At 45.0% G+C, this 25,772-nt stretch overlaps 1 protein-coding gene across 11 annotated transcripts in view; it reads left to right on the forward strand.

Annotated features, from left to right (window-relative positions):
- Window positions 1–25,772, forward strand: part of LOC119440557 (sterol regulatory element-binding protein cleavage-activating protein) — a 134,213-nt gene that overhangs the window by 33,271 nt on the left and 75,170 nt on the right. For 10 of the 11 annotated variants that reach the window (XM_049661916.1, XM_049661914.1, XM_049661911.1 and 7 more), the window contains exons 9-19: window positions 1,632–1,758; window positions 2,893–3,041; window positions 6,221–6,315; window positions 8,313–8,411; window positions 9,822–9,934; window positions 11,060–11,213; window positions 13,441–13,543; window positions 13,756–13,969; window positions 19,295–19,434; window positions 21,154–21,395; window positions 23,862–23,977. In XM_049661916.1, coding sequence (XP_049517873.1) covers window positions 1,632–1,758; window positions 2,893–3,041; window positions 6,221–6,315; window positions 8,313–8,411; window positions 9,822–9,934; window positions 11,060–11,213; window positions 13,441–13,543; window positions 13,756–13,969; window positions 19,295–19,434; window positions 21,154–21,395; window positions 23,862–23,977 — 1,552 coding nt within the window. The remainder of the gene's footprint in view (window positions 1–1,631; window positions 1,759–2,892; window positions 3,042–6,220; window positions 6,316–8,312; window positions 8,412–9,821; window positions 9,935–11,059; window positions 11,214–13,440; window positions 13,544–13,755; window positions 13,970–19,294; window positions 19,435–21,153; window positions 21,396–23,861; window positions 23,978–25,772) is intronic. The other variant, XM_049661917.1, reaches the window with a different exon arrangement.

The following is a 25,772-nucleotide window of genomic DNA, read 5'->3' on the forward strand; positions in this document are numbered from 1 at the left end:
GTCCGGAACTGTAAGGGACAGATAATTTCATCTCTTCTTGACGAAGTAACAGTGCTCAGCTTGAACCAGTTAACTGCAGGTTCTGATATGCCACTTGACAGATACTGGCATCAAGTTTTCATAATGAAGGATTTTTAAGGTAGGCCGAAATATCCACTTCTGTCAAAGCTAGTCAGGCACTTCTATCACTTCCACATGGTAACGCTGATGTCGAGCATGGGTTTAGTGAAAATTCAAGAGTCGTGCATGACAGGTCAGATATTTCTCTGTCGAGCATAAATGGCATATGTGTCACATCATGTCCTATGCAAAGAGGTTTGACAGCATCCGTGCCTGTTTTCAGTTAATGCAGATGTCATGAGGGCTGTCAAGGGGGCATCAAAATGATAAGCAGAGCACCCTGCAGTTGAACAGAGAGCACCAATACGCCTTTCTACAGATGCAGAGCAAAATTTAACAAATGCAAATGTGAGCAAAAATCAAGCTAAGAACGAAGTGGCTCAGGTTGAACGAATGTTCAAAAATGAAGAACTTCTCAGACATTGAGTGACCAGGCAATACTTGCTGAAGCAAGACAAAAAATGAGTGAAAGTATTTCTCACTTGTATGCGGCAAATAAGAGGAAGAAAGCGCAGTGATGTTTCATGCAACTGAGATTCATGTTTTGTGTTTTTGTTCCCATCATGTTTCATACTTTGGTGCACCTTTGATAAAAGCTTGCATTAATTATGATGTCAATGAGCTCATGCTCACACTGTATTTAGCACTTCATTTTATCAATACTGAGGCTAGTCGTTTCTTAAAGAGCATGTATGATACATTTATTAGGCAACCACGTAATAAAAGCAATAAATACGGCTTTTGTCCCGTTTTTCTTTTTTTGCGACCTGCTATAAAACTGAGGGCAGCTGCTACAAATAGTTATTTTTCCTATTACAAAACCTGCTCCAAAGCACTTTTGCCATTCCCATCACTGCATTGTGGAAAGAAGTCAGTGACAAAGAGGACACCGATGTCGCACAAGACGATGATGATGGCGAAGATGAGTGAACATTGGGCGTGCTAATGACGAGTGCACTTGCATAATAAAATGTATGCTCTTTTCTCAATCTTCACTCAAAGGTCTTTCTTTCGCTTGGCTTGCCTTCAAGGTGTTTTTTTTATTTTCTGGCCTTGCGAGGTTTAGGAGGTTTGGAGCCCGGCCTAGATTCGAGTAAATATGGTATTTAACTTATTCAATGGGTTCCCATACCCTGGGCCTTTGGAAATGATTCTGGCTTTTGAAAAGAAATATGTATTTGCTTACGAGGTACACGTGAAACAGTAAATAAATAGCCCCTTAACAAAATTTTTCACTCAGTTAAACAGTTTCGGTATATCAATTACTGATGACAGTTGTGCAAGGTGCTGTAATCAAAGCAAGATGCCACTCATTTTCAACATACAGCTGGGAGCCTAAACTTTTGGTGCTCTACCTCTAAATTCATAATTGCCTCTTGCAGCATCTGTGTGCAAGTACCCTCAGTGCACAAGATGAGGCCAAATAACACAACGCCACCTTTCTTCACATTTTTCGAGCTTATCTCCTGCAGTCTGCTTGACGCCTATTTCCTTCCTTTTTTGTCGTGCAGGCAAGATAGAGCTGGTGAAGTCCAAGTGGGCAATATCAGTGAGTGCAGTTCTCACTGTGGTCATGTCACTATTCATGTCTGTTGGTCTCTGCCTTTGGTTTGGCCTGAATCCTACATTGAATGGAAGGTACGTCAATCTCACCATATTGTCATATTCTTGCATTGCCATTGCAAAAGGTCATGCGAAAGTTGCCAGTCCTGCCAAAGTACGACTTCAGGGAGTCATGTGGTCTAGATCAATTCAGGCCGACCAGCAACTGGCTCTCTGAAAACAAGGCCAAATAAATGGTTCAGTGTCTCCAAAAGTAGCCCATAATAAGCGAAATATTTCAGCTAAGTAATTTAAAAACTTGGCTTGTTTAACTTCAAGTAAACATTGCACATTACATTTTTCTTCATGTTTTCCTTCCTGTTTAAAGCATTGAAGAAATCGGGGGAAAACCAGTTATCATGGTAGATTACAGCATGCTCCCTTGCGCTGTGCTAAGATGGGGTGATCGGGTTGCTGTTCTTACAGGTTTACAGAGAAGCTCTAATAAAGTTCATTTGAAAGTTTGACCCTCTGAAAGGACTTGTGAATGCAAGTTTATGCATTGCATTACCATTTTTCGATGCAGAGTTAGAATGGTAGCAAGCCCCCCCCCCCCCCCCCCCAAAAAAAAAAAAGAATCAAGTTGCTCATAATATGCAGCATACCAAGTTAGTCAACATACTTGCTGAAAAGCTAGCAGCTTGCTGATTCTTCTTGTTTCTGTTGCAATATTTTTTTATTGGATTAGATTTTATGACTTGGTCTTAAGTTTTACACAACCTTGCCTATGTGCAATTTTTATTCTTTTAATGCTGCACTCTTCATTATTTCGTTTTAAAACGGTGCCTCGAAGACCCTCTTCTCATGCTTGTGCTTGGTTATAAAAGTTGGTTCCCTTTTCTTATGTTTACATGGCCAGCAGTTGCAGATATAAATGAATGAATAAATGCTTCCTCTTGGCTTCTTTTAGTTGTGTTAAATTATATTGCGGGGTTTAACGTCCCATAACTGCACAGTGGATTATGAGGAAGGCTGTAGTGGAGGGCTCCGGATTAATTTTGACCACTTGGGATTCTATAACGTGCACCCACTGCACAGCACATGAGTGTTTTTGCGTTCAGGCGCCATCAGAATGCAGCCGCTGCTGCTGAGATCGGACCCGCAATCTTTTTGTTGTGTGCCACATGCTTTAAACTGATAGTGCGTTACTGTTATCTCTGGCCCTGACAGCCCTCTGGTGTCACCACGGTCATCCTGCCTCCCCAGTGAGATCCTGCCATATCTAGTTGTTGTCATTGGCCTGGAGAATATGTTGGTACTAACCAAGTCGGTGGTTTCAACTCCAGTGCATGTTGGCGCCAAGGTTCGCCTTGCTCAAGGTGAGTTGACAACAGTTAGTGGATAGTGACCGTGTTGAAGAATTTATCTGGCCTTACTCGACGTGAAGAAACTTTACTATGTTGCCTACGAATACGGGTGCTTATTCATTTCTATAATTGGAATGGCGGACAGTGCTAATAGTAAAACGGGGTACAGAAGAAACCTAAAAAAAAGCACCCTTCATACGATGACAACAGACTTGCACTTCGCAATGCTTTGGGACAATTAGGCAAGTATCTTACAGAAATGAAAATTCTGGGACTGTGGCCTCATGCATCTGCGGTGCAACAACGTGGTGCTGTGTTTCCAAAGATCCAGCAGTCTGTGTGACCGCTTGTGGCTGACTGAATGATAAATGCTTCAGCACGTGTTTTTGTTTGTACTTGGAGCAATTTTTTATCCTCCTCCTCATTTTTTCCCACACTTCTTCCTTTCCCCATTGCAGAACCTTCCCAGCCTTTCCGTTATCACTTCTCTCTCACTGCCTGAATAATCATAATTATGTCCAACTGTCTTCATGCACTCGTAGCCATGTTTTCTTGAGAGATGCTCACGGATCACAGAAATCACAAAGGAACCGCTTGCCCCAATTTAAAATGGGGGAGAGAAACACTGAAGACTTTGAGCAGACTTTGTATTCAATCCTGTGACTTGATATTCAGAGAAGCCTTGCGGTAGTCTATAAAGGGTGGACTGCTTGTTGAAAGATACTCGAGTGTGTTTGCTGCATTGATCAGCAATAAATTGTGCAGCACATTTTGCAGCTTGTTCTTGTTTCATTTAGACTGCACAGTGCAACTTACGGGGACATTATGGCAAGCTTCATTTGAACTCAAGCTCTTAAGAGGATTAAGAGCAGTGGTGTCACTCGACTGCTCGACACCCGGTGCGTCTGCCTCGGCGTTTCACCCCCCCCCCCCCACACACACACACACAACTCGCTTCTCTTTCTCTTGCCACTGCCTCCCATTTCTCAGCGCACATTTTGTATAGACAATGGTAAATAAGTTCTCAAAATGCAATGTTCCTATTTTTGCCTGTAATCCGGCATTTATTTCTGTAAAAATAAATAATGACAATATGACGCAGGTTGATGTGTCACATTTTGCAAGCATTCTAAAAATTGTGCCGCTAAGCACTGCACACTTTGAGTCTATAGCCCATTTTCTTCATTGGCCCATTCAGCTGCCTCAGGTGCAGATGTTTGTTGCATTCAACTACGAGCTGCAGTGAAAACGAAGGCTTGAGTGATGACCGCAGCGCAGGCTGCACCCAGGGCAGTCTGCCCCCCCTTCTAGCCCCCTCCCCCCTTGTGACACCAGTTATTAGGAGGAAGCTGTAGGCTTGGGGACGAGACTTGGATGCCACCTATTCAAAAACACATAAAACGTAAAAATGCTTTTATGGCACTACCAGTTGACAAAATTAAGTTCTTCATACCATACCACACTACCAGTTGACTGGCTTGAATGAAATTTGTTGCACTTGAGAGAGAAAGTTAAAACCTAGTGACAGTAAGAAGCAGATGTTTTTATTTAGGGCCTGAATTTTTTCTAATAAAAAATTGGTGTAATCCATACCTCAGCACCAAAAATAGATATATCGCAGTTCTGTAAACTGTATCTGTAAGAACATCTAAAACGGACAAATTGTATATATGAATTTACAGCTTACGGGAATTTGTTATAATGTTTACAAGGGTTTCGTAAAATCCTAGTCACAAATTAGTGATATATTTCAGAGTGGTGTATAATATATCAATGTTGCTCGCTTTAGATGTATCAATAGGTAAAGTTTACAAAATTGTAAGGTGTGCAAATATTAGAAAGTTTTGAATATTATCGAATAGTATGTATTCATTATTGGTGTGCTATGCATAAACTAGGTATTTGAAATTGTTTCGAATATTCAGTCCGATACGAATATTCAAAACAAATCGAATATATTGTTGGCTGTGTGGGGGCAAACGCGGCTCTTAGCATTTGTTCCCATCTAATGCAAGAATATGTGTCTGATTTCATGCTGAATTTTGTCATAATTTTGTGCAGCTGGCGAACTTACTTACTAGTCTCATATTTTACCATTGGCAGTGTAGTTGCGGTGTTCCAGCATGTTAATATAACCCAACTTGCTAGGAAATGCTTGTGATTTCATAATTCAAAAATTCTAATAAGTATTCGTGTTTGATTCTTATTCGAAAATGTTGATATTCACTCACCCCTACAAAATCGGGATATTGTTTTTCATTGCTGAGTTAGAGTTGTAAACTTGATAGTTTCATTCTTGAAATGTTGTGAAGTTTTGCCTGTGAAGCATGCTTACCCACTGGATGCATAAGCTACGCAGGAAAGCCAGTGTCTCAGTAGCTAGGGGCATGGACTTGCAGTCAGCGAGGATGTACTGTATTGCATCGCCACCCCCAATCCTAAGCTTGTTGCTTGACAGCAAATGTGATGTGTGACAGCTGGCACCGGGTCAAATGTCTCCGAGTTAATGGGCATTTGATGTTGTATAATGAGGCACCTAGGCGAGAACAGACAGCTAGTGGGAATTGCTAAATTTTCCAAGTTACCATGAGCCAAATGCACAATCATTTAGTATAACGGCTTACTAGTCTCATATTTTACCATTGGCAGTGTAGTTGCGGTGTTCCAGCATGTTAATATAACCCAACTTGCTAGGAAATGCTTGTGATTTCATAATTCAAAAATTCTAATAAGTATTCGTGTTTGATTCTTATTCGAAAATGTTGATATTCACTCACCCCTACAAAATCGGGATATTGTTTTTCATTGCTGAGTTAGAGTTGTAAACTTGATAGTTTCATTCTTGAAATGTTGTGATTTTCAAAAATTTTCATTAAAATTTTGACGGCCTTTTTTTTTAGAAAGATTGAAACTCCAGTGAGTTGGTATGAATTTATTTTATAACTGCGCGAAAAAAAATGTGAAGAAGGAGGAGGTGTCTGTGCTTTAGCCCTAACTATTTTAACTAGCATTAATTTAACGGCCTTTATGGTCGAACATGTTAACTACAGCACCATTTAAATATCCCTCGTGATGGATCACATGTCACATGCTTCAGATATAGTATGATTCATTTTTTGACATTTTTTTTTCATACTGTTTTGTGCATCTTCAGTTACTTTGCGTTTGCAATTTCTCCATTATAAATTCAGGCCTTAGCAAGGAAGGCTGGTCCATAACCAAGAACTTACTTACGGAGTTGCTTCTGCTGACCTTTGCTTTCCTGACCTTTGTTCCAGCAATTCAGGTATGCACTCTTGCTTCTTTTTCTTGGTCTAGTTCTTATTGAAAAGGTTTGTTTTGGAAAGAATGCAGTCTGTTAGATATAATGCGCTGGGCTTTAAAAAGGCTTGGGCAGTGTGCGGGCTACAAGAACTTAAATTATCAGTGTTGTTCCATGTGCTACCAAGGAACAACCTCACTAAGTTTAAAGTGCCCCAATTTCAGTCTCCTCTTGTAAATCTCCCGACCAGTGCATTGCTCTGCTCTGAAAACATTTTTTCTTGGCAGTACACTGATTAGAAGGCAAACAATTCTGTGTGTTAATGACATGTACAGTCGAAGCCACTTATAACGATGTATCGGTGACCACGTTTCAGTGCATTTACAGTTTTCTGACCCTCCCTATGGAAACTGCTTCCAAGCTGCTTCCAGTTATAACGAACGTTTTTTACATCCCCGTATTGCTACGAGTGCTTCGAACCCGGTCATGGTAAAAAGAGGGCACACGCGAAGTGCCAAAGCACGGAAGCGTGACCAAACTCGGCGCACGGCAGCATGCGCCCCGCTCCAGTCCAAGTGCGATGATGATACGGCCTTTGAGATGAGCGAGCGACCACCTCGTGCGGATTTTGGAATCCGTGAAGAAGGTCACGCATTTGCAAGGCACGCCTCCAGGGTGTAGGGAGGCGTGCCGCTGCGTACAGCATTAACAGCATGGCACCAGGCGTGCGCTGGTGTGATATCGGATACCATGACGGCGCCACTCTCGTTTTTGCACAATTGTCTGCGGCACCGTGTGCATTACGCCTTTACTAACGATTTCGAATGGCCATCTGTCTTTCCACGATGGGAACAACGGCTGCTCAAGCATTCCTGTCAACACGGCCCTACGCGGCCCCGAGTTGGCAAGAACGCTGCACCATGCGCTGCTGCTACGCAATGTTGCAAAGGATCGGCGGTTACTGCACCTTTAACAGGAGATCACGGTTTGGAGGCGCTTCGTTTACGCGTTTGTCGATTGCTCATAATGGTTCGCGGTGGCGTTTTACCTTTTGAACATCGCTTTTTTTTTTTTTTTTGCCCCGAAGCGACATAAACAATTTACGGCTCTTGTGTGGCTGACGCGCAGTCGTAATGCCGAGACCGTGATGTCCGAGACCTTCGCATAATAGCGGCATGCCGCAGTAGTTTCCGAAGTTTACACTTCCGCACAACTAGAACGCTTCGTTCTCGTGTACAGTCATGCCCCACTGGTAGTAAAATATATCACAAGCTCCCGAATAAAAAATGCCGGCTGCGCTTTGTAGTTTTGAAATGATAGGTAATCGGAACTGGCGCTATTTTGAAAGAGCTGCACGACTCCGCATTTCGCTCTTTAAATGATCTAAACGTTTCTAACGAAGGTATGCTTTGCAGCTAGGTGCGAGAACGCACCGGGAACAAAAATGGCACTGAAAATATGGTTTTTGGACCGAAATGTTGCCGCATTTTAACTGCTGATGCCAGCTTCAGTGCTGTTAATCTATGTGTATTTAAGGGCGAGTCCATATATAACGAACTACTCATATAACGACCACTTTTCGTGGACCGATCGAGTTCAATATAAACGGGTTCGACTGTATTTAATTTTTAAGTCTTGACCACATGTGAGCAATTGCATGGGTGATCAGCCATGCTACAGTGGGAAGTAGCAAACCAAGAATTTGCGCAAGCCAACAAAGGTTGCTCGTCTTGTGCAAGTTCATCGACAGAAAAAGCACCGAAACAACAGACCCTAAACAAGCATTTTTGCAATGTCGTTTCTCCTATTTCTTGCAATTTTGGGATATCAAACTTAGAAGAAAACCCCTGCGACAATCAACATCATGCTCCCACTTTTATTCAGTACGCTTGCAAGATAGCATTGTTGGTACGTCTGAAACGAACTCTGAGATTATGTTGAATAGAATAAGCTTGTGTGAATGATAGCATGCTGAGTGTTATGTTTTGGAAACTGTAGACTGGCGCCTTTATTGTTTTCAGGAATTCTGCATGTTTGCAGTCGTTGGTCTGCTGTCAGACTTTTTTCTTCAGATGGTCTTCTTTGCTACTGTGCTCTCCATTGACATCCAACGTAAAGAGGTAAGACCTCATCCAAATTCATTTGTAGCAAGTGTAGCTTTGTCCTTTCTTTATGACTTTGTTTCTACCGCATTTTTTCTTCATATATTTCACATTATGCCAGCCAGTTCTGGAAGGAAACAATAGAGATAAGATGCAGTGGAACCCTGGTTATATGTCCCCCGATTTTGGCATGTCCTAGGTTTTACAACGGATTAGTGCAGTCCCTGCGAACTCCCTATCGATATAATGCATTAAAAACCTTGATTATATGACACAATTACGCATGTCTGGTTTCCGCTCGGACTGGTTTCTGGGCTCCCTCCTAGCTTCCTTTTTCCATCTCTCACATTCGCTGCCCTCTCACCATTAATTTCCCTTTTCCCTCTTCATGTCGCTCGACCACCACCTGCCTTCGTCCCTTTGTTGCCATCTCATTGTGCTTTCATCTCTCGGCATTTTCTCTTGACAGAGCCTGCTCCCATCACGAGGCGCATTCACGTGTACGGCTGACAGCGTTTGTGGTGCTATGCCAAGCTCGCTATCTTCATACAGTGCCAAGAGTGCTGCTTAGCAGCATACTTCAACATGTCTAATGCCGAGTGTCGGGAAAGTGAAACTATCTTCGAAAGGGATCACCTTAGCGCATATGGAAAGCACAAAAGCATGTGCAGAGATCGAACCAATTAGCCGCCGGAAGGCACGCTAATCGTGTGGACGCACGTGTTCATGCACGCAGTTCGGAGCTTTGTTTATGCGCGAGGATGCAAGACTTGTCACACGTTTGTCGTTGGGTTTCTGATTTCGTATGGGTCATCATGTAAGGCCAACACTGCTGGCTGCCAGCTCGGATGAGGATGACGCCACAGTTCTGCTTTGCTTCTGCCTACGTTTGCGGATGTGCTGCATAGCATCTGCAACATTCGGAGATTCGTCTGTGCAGGCAACGCCTCCGTAGGTGACCTCCTTGAGGATGTTGCTGCGCTTGAAAGACAGCTCTTGCTGCATGGCTCAAAGAAAGTCTTCAAGAAACTGACAAAATTTTTGAAATGTCTGTAAATGAGAAAAGAAAGTTTTAGCATGTTGGTGGGCATGGATTGCTGTACATGGTATGGTAAACCTTTCCAATAAAGCGTGATTGGCACCTGCAATGCACTATTGTTTTTACATTGACATTTTTGGCAGTTTTTTGGTTTCTGAGCCCTGCAGAGCTTAAAATGAAGCGCCTCACAATTCTGTCATGCAAAACTATCTATTATAGACATAATTTTTGTTGGTCGGATTATATGATGCCTGCATTAAACAGCATTCTTGCGTAGTCCCGAGAAAGTCACGTAAACGGAGTTCCACTGTATATAGATCTAATTATAGTGCATGGAGAAGGAACAAAAGATATTTTGAATATTCTGAATGCCTATTTTTCTCTTGTAGAAATCTGACTTGAAGAAGGGAAAGTCGGAGGCGTCAAATTCATGGACAGATGATGAGAAAAACATAACAAACGCTGAAAACAGAAGCTCTGTTGGTGTACTGTACAGATCACGGTAAGCTTGAACTTCATGCTTCTGACCACAGTTGCTATTACCCTATATGTTAAAGCATTTCTTTGTTTTTCTGACCCTGGCTGCTGCTTTCTTGCCGAATAGCTCACGCACAGGACTGCACTCGTATGAATCGGCTTTATGTAGCCCCATATATACAACCCCTACAGATGTGCCGGTTGCCGGATTTGTTCTCTACGGAATTACGCAGTGAAACTACAAACGGTACCTAAATATCCTTAGTGCAACAAATGTACACCTTCAAGTGTATAATTCCTTTATTAAAGCAATGCTCTCTCTGCCTTCTTTCCTGTGGTTTGGTGCATCTACTCGGTGCATTTCTCATTTACTGAAGTGGTCCGGTCCTGGATATAGTGCAATAGCAAAGTGGGCCAATCCCAGTGATGGTGTAATGAAAAGTTGGTCGATCTCGGGGACGATTTGATCGGCGCTTGCTCGGTCATAGGGGTTGGGGGGTGGGTGTCTTAGCGTCTTTCTGTCTTGCCAGGCTGGCATGTAATTGCTATGCTGCAAAATGCAGTAAGGAAGATGAACAGTTATGTTAACCGCTTCACGAAAGCTACGCTTCACATTGATGCCACAATGGGTGTTGGATTTGCATAATGTTTTTTTCTCTTAATTTGTCAGATAGCTTAGACTGTGCAGAGGTTAGTTAATGTAGTCATCTGTAACAGCAGAGAGGCAACTATTAAAATTGAAAGCAGCTGAAAAAAGCACATCAGTGTTGTGTGAGCAATGAGAGAGAGAGAGATAAACGAAGAGGGAAAGGTAGGGATGTTAACCAAGGACGTGCCCAGTTGGCTACCCTACACTTGGGGAGGGGGAAAGGGGAAGAATACAATAGAATAGGGGGAGCAATGAGAATCGGCAATAACGTGAACTTACTGGTACACTTGATTTGACTAAAACTCTGGGAGTGCAGAAGTAAATGATTATTGCGGTCAAAGTGGGAACAGAAAAATAAAGAAGAGTAAGATAATTTGATAGCAGGCAGGTATGGACAAGGGAAACATAAGACATTTGTTTGTTTGTTGTGCGAAACGATGCTTTTACAAGCACAATGTGTTCATTCTTTCTTTTTTCACTTGCTACCGTTTCTTGTTGCAGGCGTTCTGATGGCATCCCTGTAATGACGTACGGTGCTGGCCGAGCCATGTCTAGGGTTTTTGCCACGCCCACGTCTCCAATCTTGAAGCTGCCAAAACGACTTCGTTTGGTCTACTTCTGGGCTCGCATGCGCCTTATTCAGAGAGGACTCATGGCAAGTTAATACTGGTTGTAGTCACTTAGCAGCCATGCTTGACTTGGACTTCGTAGAGCTATACACCACCATATTTCGCAACACACTAGTGAGCAAATGCAGGACGTAACAGTGCACAGCAGTTAGGCAAACCACATGTATACAATATTCGATGCAACAGGCAGATCCTGTCGAGTCACTGTGAGGGGCTGTTATACGGATGCAACATCGCAAGAAGTAGCAACCAATTTTCATTGTTGCCCAATTGAATACAATCGTACATCGGTAAAATATTGCAAATGTGGCACGGGATCAATACTTTGAGTTGGAATACTATACTAGATAAAGTTTTAATATTACATTGAAAAGCGTTACACATTGCAAACATTAAATGCCGCGGCGCCATCTGGCAGGTAGGAATCAAAACACTTTTGCGGCTACATGACATTTTAGGCCTAACAGCGTAAAAAACAGACAACTTCTCTCAATAATAACGACAAAATATCACCACTACTTTGTCGCCGGCGTGATATGAGACTAAGCAGTGGCTGATTTTGTCATGTATATTTCTTGCTTTCACAACTGAGAGCAAGTAGCAAGACTGAATTTGCATCAAAGTGGGTGACCTAGGCGTGGCCACGTCACAATAACAATCACAGTAACTGGCTGAAGCCCCCACGTGGACGTCTGAGGGATATGCGAAAATGTCTGCGAAAAATACTGGCAATGCAATAAGTGATAACGACAGATCACCCTGCATGAAGCCTAAATTTCTCAATTTATCACTCAGCGCTGTTGCTTGTCAACGTCGCCTATACAGTGTAGACCGCTTATAACATAAGTCGCCGGAGTCGCGAATATCCGCACTATAAGCGGTACCGCACTATAACCAAAGCAACAATTTTCAAGGCCCGCATATATGCAAAACATGTGCACCGAGCCGCCACGTGTAAGCGACAGTCGAGGAATGCGGCTAGAACGTTTGCATTCAATTTACAGTCAAATCTCGTTAATTCGAACCAAATCACATGGCAGCGCCTCTGACCGGCATTGCTCCGGCACCGCCATAAAGTAAAAGCTTAGGAGAGACCCCTCAATGTCGCGCGCGAACAACAAAAAAAAAGAAATAAAGAAAAAACGTGGCAGAAATTTCACCCTCTCTCAAATGGCAAGGTCGCCGATTCTGCGTTGCGCCAGAACATGCGTGTACGTGCCGACGTTTCAGCCACGCTAGAAAATGGCAGTGAACCCTTCTTTCTCCTTTATGCTTCCTCTACTTTCTAGTCACGTGTTGACCTTGCACGCTGCGGCTGCGGCGCAGAGGGAAGCAGCGGCGCTGTCCCAGGCCGGCCACCGAAACTGCCCACGCCTGCAAACGCCCGCTTCCCGATAACGGCAGAAAACGAAACTTCGAGGAGCTGGCGCCGGGCCGACTGGAGCGGCGGCGGGCGCGCACGGTGACAGTTGAAATAAGTGAGGGAGCTACGAGGGAGGGCGAGGGGAGCCACCGAAGCGGCGGAGTTGCCGAGGTGAAATCTGCTTCCCTGCCACCCTCCTCCCTCACATTCCGCGGTCTCCGTGTGTGCCCTTCGCCGTGCTGTGCCGGCGCCGCCCGCTCCCTGAAGTTTTGTTTACTGCCGTTATCGTGAAGCGAGCGTTGGCCGGCGTTGGCAGTTTCGTGGCCCTCACTCGCTATGCGCGCCGTGATATTTCACGACTCGCACTCACGATTCTGGTTTCAGCCTCACTGGCTGTTCGTTCGCACCACGTGCCCTTCTCCTCCACTTCGTCTCTTTCTTGCTCGAGCACTCCTTGAGGCGCCCGTTTGCGGGGAGCGTTCGGCGTCTCCGCTTGCTTCCGTACTCCCAGGCAGCCGCACTGTAACCGGTATTTCGTTTCCCGGAACTGCACTAAGAGCGATGCGTGTATACATGGAGTGCTATAGGAAAATTAACGGGAGTCTGAAAAGACCGCACTATATCTGGTCCTGCACTATAAGCGGTTACGTTATAAGTGGTCTATACTGTATATTGCATGCATATGGTTGAGCATAAAACAAAGGGCTCCTTGCATCCTTTTCTTTCCTCATAAATTACAGATTGTAGCTGTCTTTCAGAAACTGACAGATGTGGCTGTGTTTCAGCATGTTGTCTAAACTCGCCTTGCATGTGTAGAAATTCACACAACTCTGTCCTTCATTTTTCTGCTTTTTTATTTGTTCCTAATTGAATTTGTCTGTTTCATACAGCTGGGCCTTGTTGTCTGGGTTGTGGTGCTCATCCAAAGCATGGGAATTGTCACGAAGCTAACTGACAACACTACCAATTTGGGCCCCAACATCGCTGAGTCAGGTTGGTCTTTATTTTGTGAAACCGTTGCAGTGAAAAGGCTCATGTGCGAAGCACTAAGTGGAACACGATAACAAACAATAGGTCGTCAAAATTGATTTGGAGCCTTCCACTGGAGCAACTCTCGCAGCTTCTGCTTTGTTGCTTTGAATTAGTAAACTGAATGAATAAATGAATCACTGAACGAATTAAATGATCAATGCATTGTGGTGCAGTGCACCCATTCATACAGATGCTCACTGGCCACAATGGCTCCGAGGAAGCCTTGGAGGAAGCCCTGTCCTCACAGTCATCATCCTCGAAGGAGACCCTGCCCACCCACCATGAGAATGCCAACCTGCACCACACTAATGCACGCCTCTGGGAGGAACTGCCAACAAAGCACTGGACCACCCTGTTTGGCTACTACAACATCTCTGTGGCTGGCAGGTAGGGCATGGTAGAGTGAGCAGCACAAAAATGCTCGTGAACGAGTGGCCAAAAGTGGCCCGTTTGGAAAAATGCATTTGTTAGAACTTATATTGTAATCACTGAAGCACAGTGTCATGTGGAAGCGACGGGCAAAAGTATGCAATGACACCAAACTTTAAAGATAGAAGCTTTTCAATTGGGAAAACTTGCCCCTGCAAACTAAAAGTACAACTAGGTGCCGAAAGCAGCGATATGGCTGCTTTCGTCATATGGACCAAATAGTGCGACTAACCGTGTGCCCTCAATTTGCAGGCCACCCCTGTGCACTTTGCATTAACCGTTGGCAGTCGTAAAAATTTAAGAACGTGCTACATGCTACAGCCGTGCACATGATATAACTACAGCCCGGATGTGTTATCAGTTACGATACTTTTGATGCAGTAACAATTGTATACAATGAGCATGTCTTGTGCAAGACCTGAAACGGGACACCTATAAAAAAAGAAAGAGAAAGCAGATATAACTCTTACTACATGGGTAAAGGAAAAGATGGAAAGTATAATAAAATACGTACACATATGGAAACTGTAGAAAGCAGCCTTGTTTGTAGAGTAGTAATGGACCATTCGTTTCTACCCTGCTGACTCGTATTTGATTTACAGCTGAATGTGTTTTTCTGTTTCCTTTTCTTTATGCACTTTCATTTTTTCTTTGCTCCGTACTACTACTTTTATAAAAAGGAATCATAATTGTGTGCATGTATCAAAACGAGCAAAGTTTGAATATGCAATGAACAGTGCTAGCAGGTAAACAGAAGTTCTTGTGGCACTACATGGCACAAGCAAACTGTGACCACTGAGATTAGTAAACATAAAAAAATTACTTATATGGAGTTTATTTTTGCAGTCCACTTTGGCAGTATCGAAAAAAAAAAAAAAACATTGGAATATCTATGAAAAGCTATCATTACATCCAGGTTATTCGCAAAACTGCAGTAAAACAAACTGCGAACTGGAAACATTATTGGGCTTGCAACCCAAGAATGTTTATGCACTGAAGTGAGGCAGAGGTAGTAAAGAAAGTGCACTTTTTTGGGCAGCTCAAGCTCATGGCCAGCTATACAAAACTAAACTTGAACCTCATTATAACGAAACTATGTGTAACGAAGTAAATAAAATTCCCCTTGAAATCTCCATAGAGATCTATGTATTTAAAGCTTCATTTTAACGAAATGAAGTTATCCCGCCAATGAATATAATGAACTAGATTTGTCTCCGAAACCAAAAAATACCTGACCGTTCAGCACCGAGTTTATTGCTTCCGCGGGGTTCGGCACTCATTCGCCGCGGCAGTTCAAAACGTCCGCGTCCCAGCGTCGAATACGTTGTCGAGCAACACTGGTCTTTCTCACCGCCGCACGTAGCTGCAAACCTGCGCATAAGCAGCAGCTCGCTGTCACACTTCTCCTCTGACCTCTCTCTCTTTCGTGCTTGCTTGAGTGCACGAGCTGCGCCACGCTGCGTGGCCATGCGTGGCAGTGCAAGGGATTAGTACGTTCACTTCTTTGCAGCGCGCTGTGTAGGCAGACACAGCTGGGCGTGGCCTCCAAGATTTCTCCGGTGCAATCTCCGGGGTCACGCGCCATGCTGCGTGGCTACGCGCGGTGGTACGAGATTAGTGCATTCACTTCTCGCTTTCTCTACGGCGCGCTGCGCAAGCAGCCGCAGCTGGGCGTGGCCTCCCAAGATCTCTCCGGTGCAATCTCTGGGGTCACACGCCATGTTGCGTGGCTACGCGCGGTGGTACGAGATTAGTGCATTCACTTCTCGCTTTCTCTACGGCGCGTTGCGCAGGCAGCCGCAGCTGGGCGTGGCCTCCAAGACCTCTCCGGTGCAATCTCCGGGGTCACGCGCCATGCTGTGTGGCTACGCGCGGTGGTACGAGATTAGTGCATTCTCTTCTCGCTTTCTCTACGACGCGCTGCGCAGGCAGACGCAGCTGGGCGTGGCCTCCCAAGATCTCTCCGGTGCAATCTCCGGGGTCACGCGCCATGCTGCGTGGCTACGCGCGGTGGTACGAGATCAGTGCATTCACTTCTCGCTTTCTCTACGGCGCGCTGCGCAGGCAGCCGCAGCTGGGCCTGGCCTTAGAGACCTCCCCGGCGCAATCTCGGGGGTCACGCCCAAGCCGTGCATGTGTGTTCACTTCTCCCTCACTCTGTGGCGTGCCATGCTGGCTGGCAGCTTGGCGTGCCCTCCGAGATCGCACTGGCATCGATGAAATCTCGGCCGAACCAAGCCGGTGCGGCGAAGTTCACTTGCCTCCTTGACCACACAGCGGAGCGCTGTTCGACCGCGCCGAGTCAAGTGTGTGGAAATCCTCAGGTCCCATGACCGCCGCACGTGCAGCAAACGTCGTGTCAGACGCATGCACGCTAAGGAGAGTTGGGAGAGGGGAAACTTTCCTTACGCGGGTGGCGCACGGGAATCGCAAGCGCTATCAGCGCGACCGGGTGGGTCATGTGAGATCCCGCTGACATCGCCCGGGTCTCTTTGGTCCCCAGGAAGCGGCGATGGCGGAAGTCTCCGCCGCCGCTCCCGTATTCCCGCACGTGTTTAGTCAACCGCGTTCTTGCCGCGACAAACGCCGCGGCCCCCCGTATTCCCCAGTTGGTAAGTCGGAAGCCCTTCTTTACCTAGTGTATTATTCTCTTCGAGGGAATCCTCAGCGATGTCAACTATAGCTAGCTGGCCTGCTCGAAGTGATAGTTGCAGTCGTAATAAATGGTGTCCGAGTGTACACGTGGTTGTCGTCTTTTGTTTCCTCGAGCTTGTACCGGACTGCGGTTGATGCGCAGGCATGCACCAACCGCGGGGCTAGGTGTGTCGAGGCAGAGTGCCGTGGGCAATCCCAACAAGTGGAAACAGGACGCAAAAAACCATCACAATGGAGCAGAAGGGCTATTTAAGGGCTGTCGCGTCAGGTGCTAATTCGAGTGTTGCATACGGCGAAGATTATTTTGTTGTTTTATTCGAAATTCATTGCATGCATAGCTCTGTAGTGTTTCACGGGTCTCAAAGCCGTTTTCTTATTTCGATGTTATCAGTTGTGCACCCCATTGGGCATATGGTAATAACAGAGTAAATGGCAATAATGGATATAACAGTAATTTTGGGTCCCCCTTCGACTTCGTTATAACGAGGTTCGAGTGTGTTTAAGTGTTTTTAAACTCTCTGGAAAAGTGCTTGACTCGGTGCCAAAGGGAGTTTGACTTCCTAGTTTTCTATAGTGTCCAGTTAAGGCAGTTGGTCAGGGCGCATGAACTTTTGCACGAAATTGTGCAGTACTGTGAAAAGCCTGCATACAGCAATCCTAGTGGATATCAGCAGTTTACATTTAGAACACTTTCTTGCATTTTTCAATGACCATGCTTCTAAGAAAACAACTCCTTTAACACTTGAGCAGTAATCTTGCTCCATAACTTGTGTAAGGACTAACTTCTTTATGACAGCATCCAGCACATTGTCTCATGGAGTGATAGGCATCCCATCACTCCCTATGAATGGGCACTGAAAGTGATGTCCCTGGAAGTGATTGACTGACAATAGGCTCTACAGTAGAACCCCGCTGTTACGTTTTTCACGGGACCGTAAAAAAAAAACGTAAGAGCCGGGAAACGCAAGAGCCAGGAAACAGAAAAAATTGAGAAATGGGAGTAGTGTTGAACTGCACACAATATTATTTTAATTCTTACGTGCAACAAAAAGTAGTTTCGCCCGACAGCCGAAGTATCGATTGCAATGAGCTATACAAAGTAAGAATAGTATTTATCGTCTGTATAAACTTGTAAACATTCGGTTATTAACTAATTAACAAACATGGTGTCAGCGCCCACAGGCAAACATGAACACATCACACTCGATGAGCGCGGACACGCGCAGTTAAGCACCGCTGCAAAAGCGAACGAAGTGACCTTCGTGCTGTTGTCTATCGCTTCAACCCAAACTGAGCGCCGAGAACACGCAGCACGCACAAAGCCACGAGCCGCCGACGCACCTACACTGCGTAGAATCTGCCCCCACGCAGATCGCTTTCAAGATACGGCCCGCGGGTAAACCCATGGGACCGCGCGCGCGCCGCCGCGCCGTATGATGCCAGAGCACAACGCTGCCCGCTACCCTCCCCCCCCCCCCTCGCTCCCTCGCTGGTGCCTCGAGCGCAACGGAAGGAGGCGCGTTTCCTCCCTGCTTTTCTTTCGCGCGCGAGATGCGGTTGTCGGCTCCCCTCGCACGCTTTCACTCGCACATTCAGCATACGGCCGCGCGGCTTCCCTCGCACGCTTTCACTCGCACATACAGCATACGGCGCGCGGCGACGTATGCTGTATGTGCGAGTGAAAGCGTGCGAGGGGAGCCGACGGCTGCGTCTCGCGCGGCGATGGCGTTATCGCCCTTGGACTTTATACGGAACATCTATGAGCCAAAACCAATTTTAGGGCCGCAACACGTCATAGACATCTTTAGATAGCAAAAGCGGATATCAAAGGCCATACTTTTGCTGGCGGAAACCGAAAATACGTAATAAATGTCGCCCCCAGCACTTTGGGCGGCCAATGCCATCGTCAAGCAACCAAGCCAAGCGACATGAAAAGTCAAAATGGCCGCTCGGGCCGGCGCGGTGTGGCAGTTCGCAACGTATGATGCGGGAACAGTCCCACAGTTGCGACGTAACAGCGGGGTTACCAATGCATTGGGTTCTATGGGAGCTGTGCCGGGACCGGCCGAAAACGACGTAACAGCCGGGAAAACGCAGCACCCGGGAACGTAACAGCGGGGTTCTACTGTAGTCGGTGCATCTTCCAATATGCTGTAGATCAATTGCATTACTATGTATTGTCTATTTTTGCATATTGTTACATGTGCATTGTGGTTTGCTATCACCATTGCAATTACCTGTCGCATTGGATCAGTGGTTGTGTCATTCTGCTGCTGAGCCCAAGGTTGCGGGTTCATTCTCTGAGCGTGGTAAGTGTATTCTGATTGGGGCAGGATGAAAAAACACTTGTGTACTTATATTTAGATGCAGGCTAAAGAACCCCAGGTGCAAAATTAATCCATGCACCCCCTCATTTCGGTATCCCTCATCATAGCCTGTGCATTGCTTTGGGACGTTAAGCCCCGTAATTTTTTTATCACTATTGCAAATCGATATGTAGCTGAAACTTTTTTCACATTACTGCATGAAGTTACATTTTATGTAAATTTTTTATACTTTAATGCTATGCTTGCTCAACATTTCTGTGAATGACGCACCTAACCGTGATGCTGATTGTTTTCTGTTCAGGTACATAAGCATCCTGCCACCCATCTTTCTGTCTGTGCCAGTACCGGCCAGCAAGGCTGTTGAATTGCGACATGCGGACGACCACAAGACTGTTTTCCATACTAATTGGCGCATCATCCCCAACATTGATGCAGAGCAAGGTTGGAATTGCTATCATGATTGTGACTGCTCTCTCAAACCTGAATCTGGCAATGTAAACTAGCACTGAGAATCACTTCCTTATGTTAGCAACTTGGCTAAATTTTGTGAAAAATTCTAAGGACTCACGGTAGTGAAAGATTGATTCATCAGCAGTTGTAATTTTTACCTGTGCAGTTTTTGCAGCAAATTGTGTATGTGCTAATCATAATCTGTCACCTTATTTATAGTACATCCTATGCTTGTGAGCAACAGCATATCACTTCATTAGATGATTGTGTCTGTAGCATGACTAGAGCTCATTGGAGCACGGCTTGCAGGAATTACATTTTTTTTTTTTTTTTTTTGCAGTCAGGTTGCATTCTTTCTGTTTGCCCTTGAGGGCATGAATTATTTCTGTTCTGTGTTTAAAGAGTTAAAATATTAACTCTTTCCCTACCATGGGGAAAATAGGTGTTTTTTGTATGTTACGGCAGATGTTTTTTTCTGAAGGAACTACTGCACTCAATATTTAATGTAATACATAAACAGAAAGCAAAATTAATGCACTATTCATGCATAAAAGTTTTATTAACGAGATGTGTGTCATAAAAAAGATATAAATTGTTAAAATCAAGATTCTGCAATAAAATTGAACAAAGTTTGTAAAGACATGCTTGTATCTACTAAGAAAAAAATGTTACGAAAATTATGAGATATACAAAATGTATTGCCGTCTATATTAGGCACTACTCCAAAAAAAATCTGAATTATTCATTGAACATTTATTTTTTATTCTGCTGCAAAAATTTAACTGCAAGCACTACAGTTTGGCGTGCCGGGCTGGCGCCGATGTTCCGGGCTGGTTTGCGTCGCCGTCGCTTTGAGACTCATATCCGACGAAAAGTCAGCGTCCTCTGACTCACTGCTATTCAATGTATCGATAAGATCAGCCACAGAGGCAGCAGAATCGCAATATCTGCGATCTCCCGAAGTGTGTGCGCCGTTTCCGGATCCGGACATTTTTACGTTCTGCTTTGACGATCGCGAAACTTTGGAGCGCGTTTAAAAATCACCGCTTGACGGGAAAAAAGTGAACTGCTTAGAAAACAAAAGTATAGTTTCTCCTCTTTCACGTCCGATGGCGCAGTGTGTCCGTGAGCAGCGCGGAAGGTCTCGAAAGCGGCGTTTCAAACCATCGATAGCGAGCGGACATTTATTTTGGTCTCCTTTGACGATCGCGAAAATTCGGAGCGCATTTAAAAATCACTGCCTCGTGGGAAAAAAAAGCAAACTGCTTGGAAAACTAAACTGTAGTTCTCCTCCTTCACGTCCGATAGCGCAGTATGTGAGCGGTGCGGAAGGTCTCGAAAGCGGTGTTTCAAACCATCGATAGAGGGCTAACCATGCCCAATGGGCACGGTACGGAAAGAGTTAAACATAGGGAGGGCAACATAGAATAAAATCTCGATTTCATGTCATGATTTGTCTATGAGATTAAAAAAATGATTAAAATGAGGCTCCAATGTTGGTGCTCTTTAACGTATTAGCATAGGTACTCTCTACACTTATGAACACGAGACAGTCTGCTTTAACCTAAGCGGCCGTCGTGAAATTCACAGTATCAACATACATTGCAGTCATATTGATTCGGGTATTGATGCTGTACTAATGCTGTGTTATTGATGTAGTATTAATTCTGTTCACCCACTCCCTTCCTCCTCCCCCCCATTTGTTGCCAGCAGAAAACGCGGTCAATGGCATGATGCATCCGGCAAGCCGTGCTGAGGCTACACTGGTGCTGGCTTTGTCCATTCCAACTGTTCTCTTCATCGTGTACCTGTTTGTGACCCTTTACCGGTGCATGTGCTCACGCAACTATGCTGAGTGGAGGTCCAGTTGGTCCAACCTGTATCAGTCCCGAGACCCTGACACATTTCTCATCATGGATACCTACCCTATTGAACTGCAAGGACACAGCCAGGTAACATTATGTTATTATTGCTTCATACACCAAAACTTGAAAGGTGCCCCAAGTAGAGCAACTTGCATGCTCAAGCTGGTTCAATATGCTTCAGAAAAAAAAGTGCAACAAAGACAATGGAAGAGTGCAAACATACGTTTTGTAAGCCTGTTTCTCCCTTGTCCTTGTAGTGCCTTCTTATCTTGAACCATATTAACACTGTGGGCTGTCACTTCTATGCTTGTTAACGAAATTCTTGATATAACAAAGTATTTAACTTTTTATAACTTCTTGTCCATGGAACAGCATGTATTTTCAGCCTCAATATAACAAAGTGTGTTTACACGCAGTTTCAATATATTGATATTTCACTGCCGCCACATAGGAATACCGAGACAATAAATGTAAACTTTTGCTGACGCAGATGGTTGAATTACATGTGGCTGCTTGCAAATGCACTTCTCACATTGCGTGCCACATTAACAAGAGCGACCGCAAAAGGGGAGCACTGTCATGTTTCATGTAAAGCTCAAGTGCGATAAGATCATATTGTGCCCATGCGCTGTATGTTTTAAGTGCGAGTGAAAGCTTGTGAGGGCAAGACGAGAAGGATGGTGACTTGAGTGCTGTCTTCCCGTGCGAGCAAGGGGAAAGGGGAGGAGAGGAGCGAGCTAGTGGTAATGCGATCAAGTGTGCGCGAAAGTGAGATGTGGGGAGGGAGTGGGGTGCAGGTTGGTGCACATCTACGTTTCTGGCGTGGCTGTGGCTGCGCATGGCTATCATCGGGACCAAGTGCATATGCAACCCGCGCACCCTATTTTAGAGGTAATCTGCCATCTGTGCAGACTGGGTGAGTTGAGGTGGCATGGCATTGTGTGCTATCCTCCCGTGCGTTTAGTGCTGGAGGTTGTGTAATCTCGAGTTTTGAAGACGCATTGGAGTAAGAGGCACGCGAAGCTATTCTCTCCCCGTTGCCGCTGCTTTTCATAATAGCGTCGTCCCACTGCGGGTGACACTAGTATTAGCTGCGGGGGCAGAGTGGACGCGAAAGCGTGGCTGGCTTCACTTCTTACTGGCGATGTGAAGATATCGACATGGCACGAAACTGTATTTTTCGTTGCCGATTCTCTAATTCAACGAAATTATTATTTTTTTTTAGTCATTCAAATTTGATTTTTCTAATTGCCCGATTTGGAAAATTTTGAGGTACCTTCCGCGCCAGAAAAATCCATCGGCGACTGTACTTATTTCCATAAATGATCAAATTTCAGTGTAACGAAGCAAATTGTCGATTCTACAGACTCCATTATATCGAGGTTCAACTGTACGTAATTTTGACTGGGAGGAGAGAATGTGCCACTAATTTAAAATTGGTGCGAAAGCTTCCAGTGTTTCCGTGTTGGTTCATTGAGTTTGGGTAGGAGCTTTGTTGATGTGAAGTTGACACGGTACAAACACAGATAGGACAATAATGAATGGACTGAGCCAGGTAAAAATGTAGAAGTTGTAGCATGTGCGAAACATGCGAGGCCTGTTACCATATTTACTTGCATAATGAACGCACTCACGCAATGGATGCACCCTTATTTTTTCAATCAGAAAGTGAATTTCTTCTTTTCCTCGCATAATGATCGCACCCCGAACTTGCTACAGTGAAGTAGGAGACACACAGCACGATTCGGCGTTCAGTACGGTGTCCGACGCTCTGGAATGGCATCCAGATCTGAGGCATTTTGCCGTGTCGTAGCGCTGGATCAGACGCCTGGCATGTGACAAAAGTAGGTGACACCGTGCCATTCGGTGTCTGATGCAGCATTTGTCACACTGGAAGAGCAGCGGAATCGTATGGTGTGTCTCCTACTTTTTATAGGTGGCTGCAGAAATATAAACACTCAAAATTTTGTCCCTAGTACGAACGCAGGCCCCAACTTTGCACAAATTTTATGGAAAAAAAGTGCATTCATTGTGCAAGTAAGTACAGTAATCCCTGTGGCACGAATGCTGCAGCGCATGAAAAGCAGTGAGCCACCATTTTGTAATGTGAATAATAGCTTGTTCTTGAGTCCAGTGTTGGTTTTATATGTACTTATATATGTATTATTATATATGTATTATTATATATGTATTATATTATTTTATATGTATTAGTGTATTTTTCTTTTAGAAATAAAGTGCTTGTTAATATTCTGGAAAGACTGTATAGTACTATGTGAAATCTACGAGGCCTGTAAACAGACATGCAGGTTCTACCTCATCATGCTTAAGAGCAACAAGGGTGCCCTGATATTCTTATGGCTTATCAACTTGCCGTTCACATTTTTCTCCGTGAAAAACGTAGGAGCTTCTTGGTGATGGGGCCTTAACTTGTGAGGTGTGTGTGGTGTGATCTGTTACTGAGGAGCTGATTACATATATTTAGTTAATGTCTCTCAGTTGCCCAGGTAAGTTCACAAGTTCAAATTCAAATGTGAGGGTCACATTTTCCAGGAAATTGAGTACATGATTACCGAGGACAACACGATAGTCAGCTCCGACCTTGGTGGTGACGTCAGGATTTGGGACTCCAATACAGGAGAGTGCATCAGCATCCTCAATAGAAGAAGGTGGGTTGGTGAAGCTTCTCCTCTGCTGTTGTGCTGTTAACTTGTTCAAGGGATATTTGAGCAATGTCACGAGTTGTCAGAACATAACAAAAATTGCTGTTCATCATCCGAGCAGACCTGTGTAGCTACAGAACAAAGTTGCATGGCTTTCTTTAAAGGGCCCTGAAACACTTGTTGAACATGGTAATAAATTATTGCTGATCTGTGAATGATGCTCCTATGAATGTGTGAGCCAAATATAATTGCACTGCATGCAGCAGGGAATTTACAATCTCATGTCAAAAGCAGTGAAACATCGCTTGCTCTCTCCTTCGCAATGTCATCATGCAGAGTCATCGCAAGCAGCTGGACCCACCAACTATTGGTTGATTTCGTGATCGCAAGAACCTCCTCAGTTGTGCAATTATTCCTCGTTGATACAATCCCGTTTCGTACGATTTCCCAGCGGCAATGTTTGCGATGGAGAACATGAAAAATGACCGAATACAGTTACGCTTCTTTTTTTACTGGTTAATGCATTCCCGGAAAACACAATCTTTCGGCACCAACATTCAGCATATCGTCAAACTGCAGTCATATTGATACGGAACAGCCGTGTTAGCGAAGTAACAGCAGGAGGTAAAGACACGTTTTCAGGCTGCGAGATCCCATGGGAACAAGAAAAGGCCTGAGGCACACGGAATCGAGACCAGTAGGTACCCACAATGGGAGCTTCCCTGCCGTACTCGCCTACTCATGTCTCATGAAAATGCCGCCACACACTCTGTTTCCTGTTTCGGTACCAGCAAATTTGACGGGTCATCGCACATTGCCATTCACAGCTATTGCCGCCAACCCTATTGTGATAAGCATCTTCAACCATCAGTCTCACAGCAGGTGTGGCGTAGGAAGTGTACTGCACGCTTTTAATGGGCAATAACCCAAACACGCCGCTATTCCCTGTTGCAGGCGGTGCGAAGTGAGCATCATGTTTAGCTCTGGTGGTATCATGGCATTGTACAGTAGAACCCCGCTGATACGTTTTACACGGGGCCGTAAAAAAAACCCGTAAGAGTCGGGAAATGCAAGAGCCGAGAAACAGGTAAAATTGAGAAGTGAGAGTAATGTTGAACTGGGCATACAATATTATTTAAATTCTTACGTGTGAAAAAAAGTCGTAGTTTTGCCCGATAGCCGAAGTAAGGATAGTAGTTTTATCGTCCGTATAAACTTGTAAACTTTTGCTTACTAACTATATTAACAAGCATGGTGTTAGCGCCCACAGGCAAACATGAACACATCACACTCGATGAGCGTGGACACACGCTGTCAAACACTGGCGTGAGGAAGCGCCACTGCAGCAGCAAGCAAAGTGACCTTCGTGCTGTCGTCTTTCGCTTCAACGCAAACTGAGCGCTGAGAACAGCTACGAGCCACTGACGCACCTACACCGCCTAGACTCTGCCCCCAACGCAGATCGCTTTCAAGATACGGCCCGCACTACCGCGTGCTGCCGCATAGTACGCTGTTGATGCCACAGTACAACGCTGCCCGCTATCCCTCCCTCCCTCCCCCTCGCACCCTCGCTGGTGCCTCAAGCGCAACGGAAGAAGGTGTGCTTCCTCCCTGCTTTTCTTTCTTGCACACGCGAGATTTAGACGCGGACATTGGCTCCCCTCGCACGCTTTCACTCGCAAATACAGCATACGGCGTGCGGTGACGGCATTATCGCCCTTGGACATTACAAGGAACATCTATGCGCCAAAACTAGCCAAAACCAATTTTAGGGCCACAATGCGTTATAAACACCACCTTT

Source organism: Dermacentor silvarum, chromosome 2, assembly GCF_013339745.2.
Source record: "Dermacentor silvarum isolate Dsil-2018 chromosome 2, BIME_Dsil_1.4, whole genome shotgun sequence".
Lineage (NCBI taxonomy): Eukaryota > Metazoa > Arthropoda > Arachnida > Ixodida > Ixodidae > Dermacentor > Dermacentor silvarum.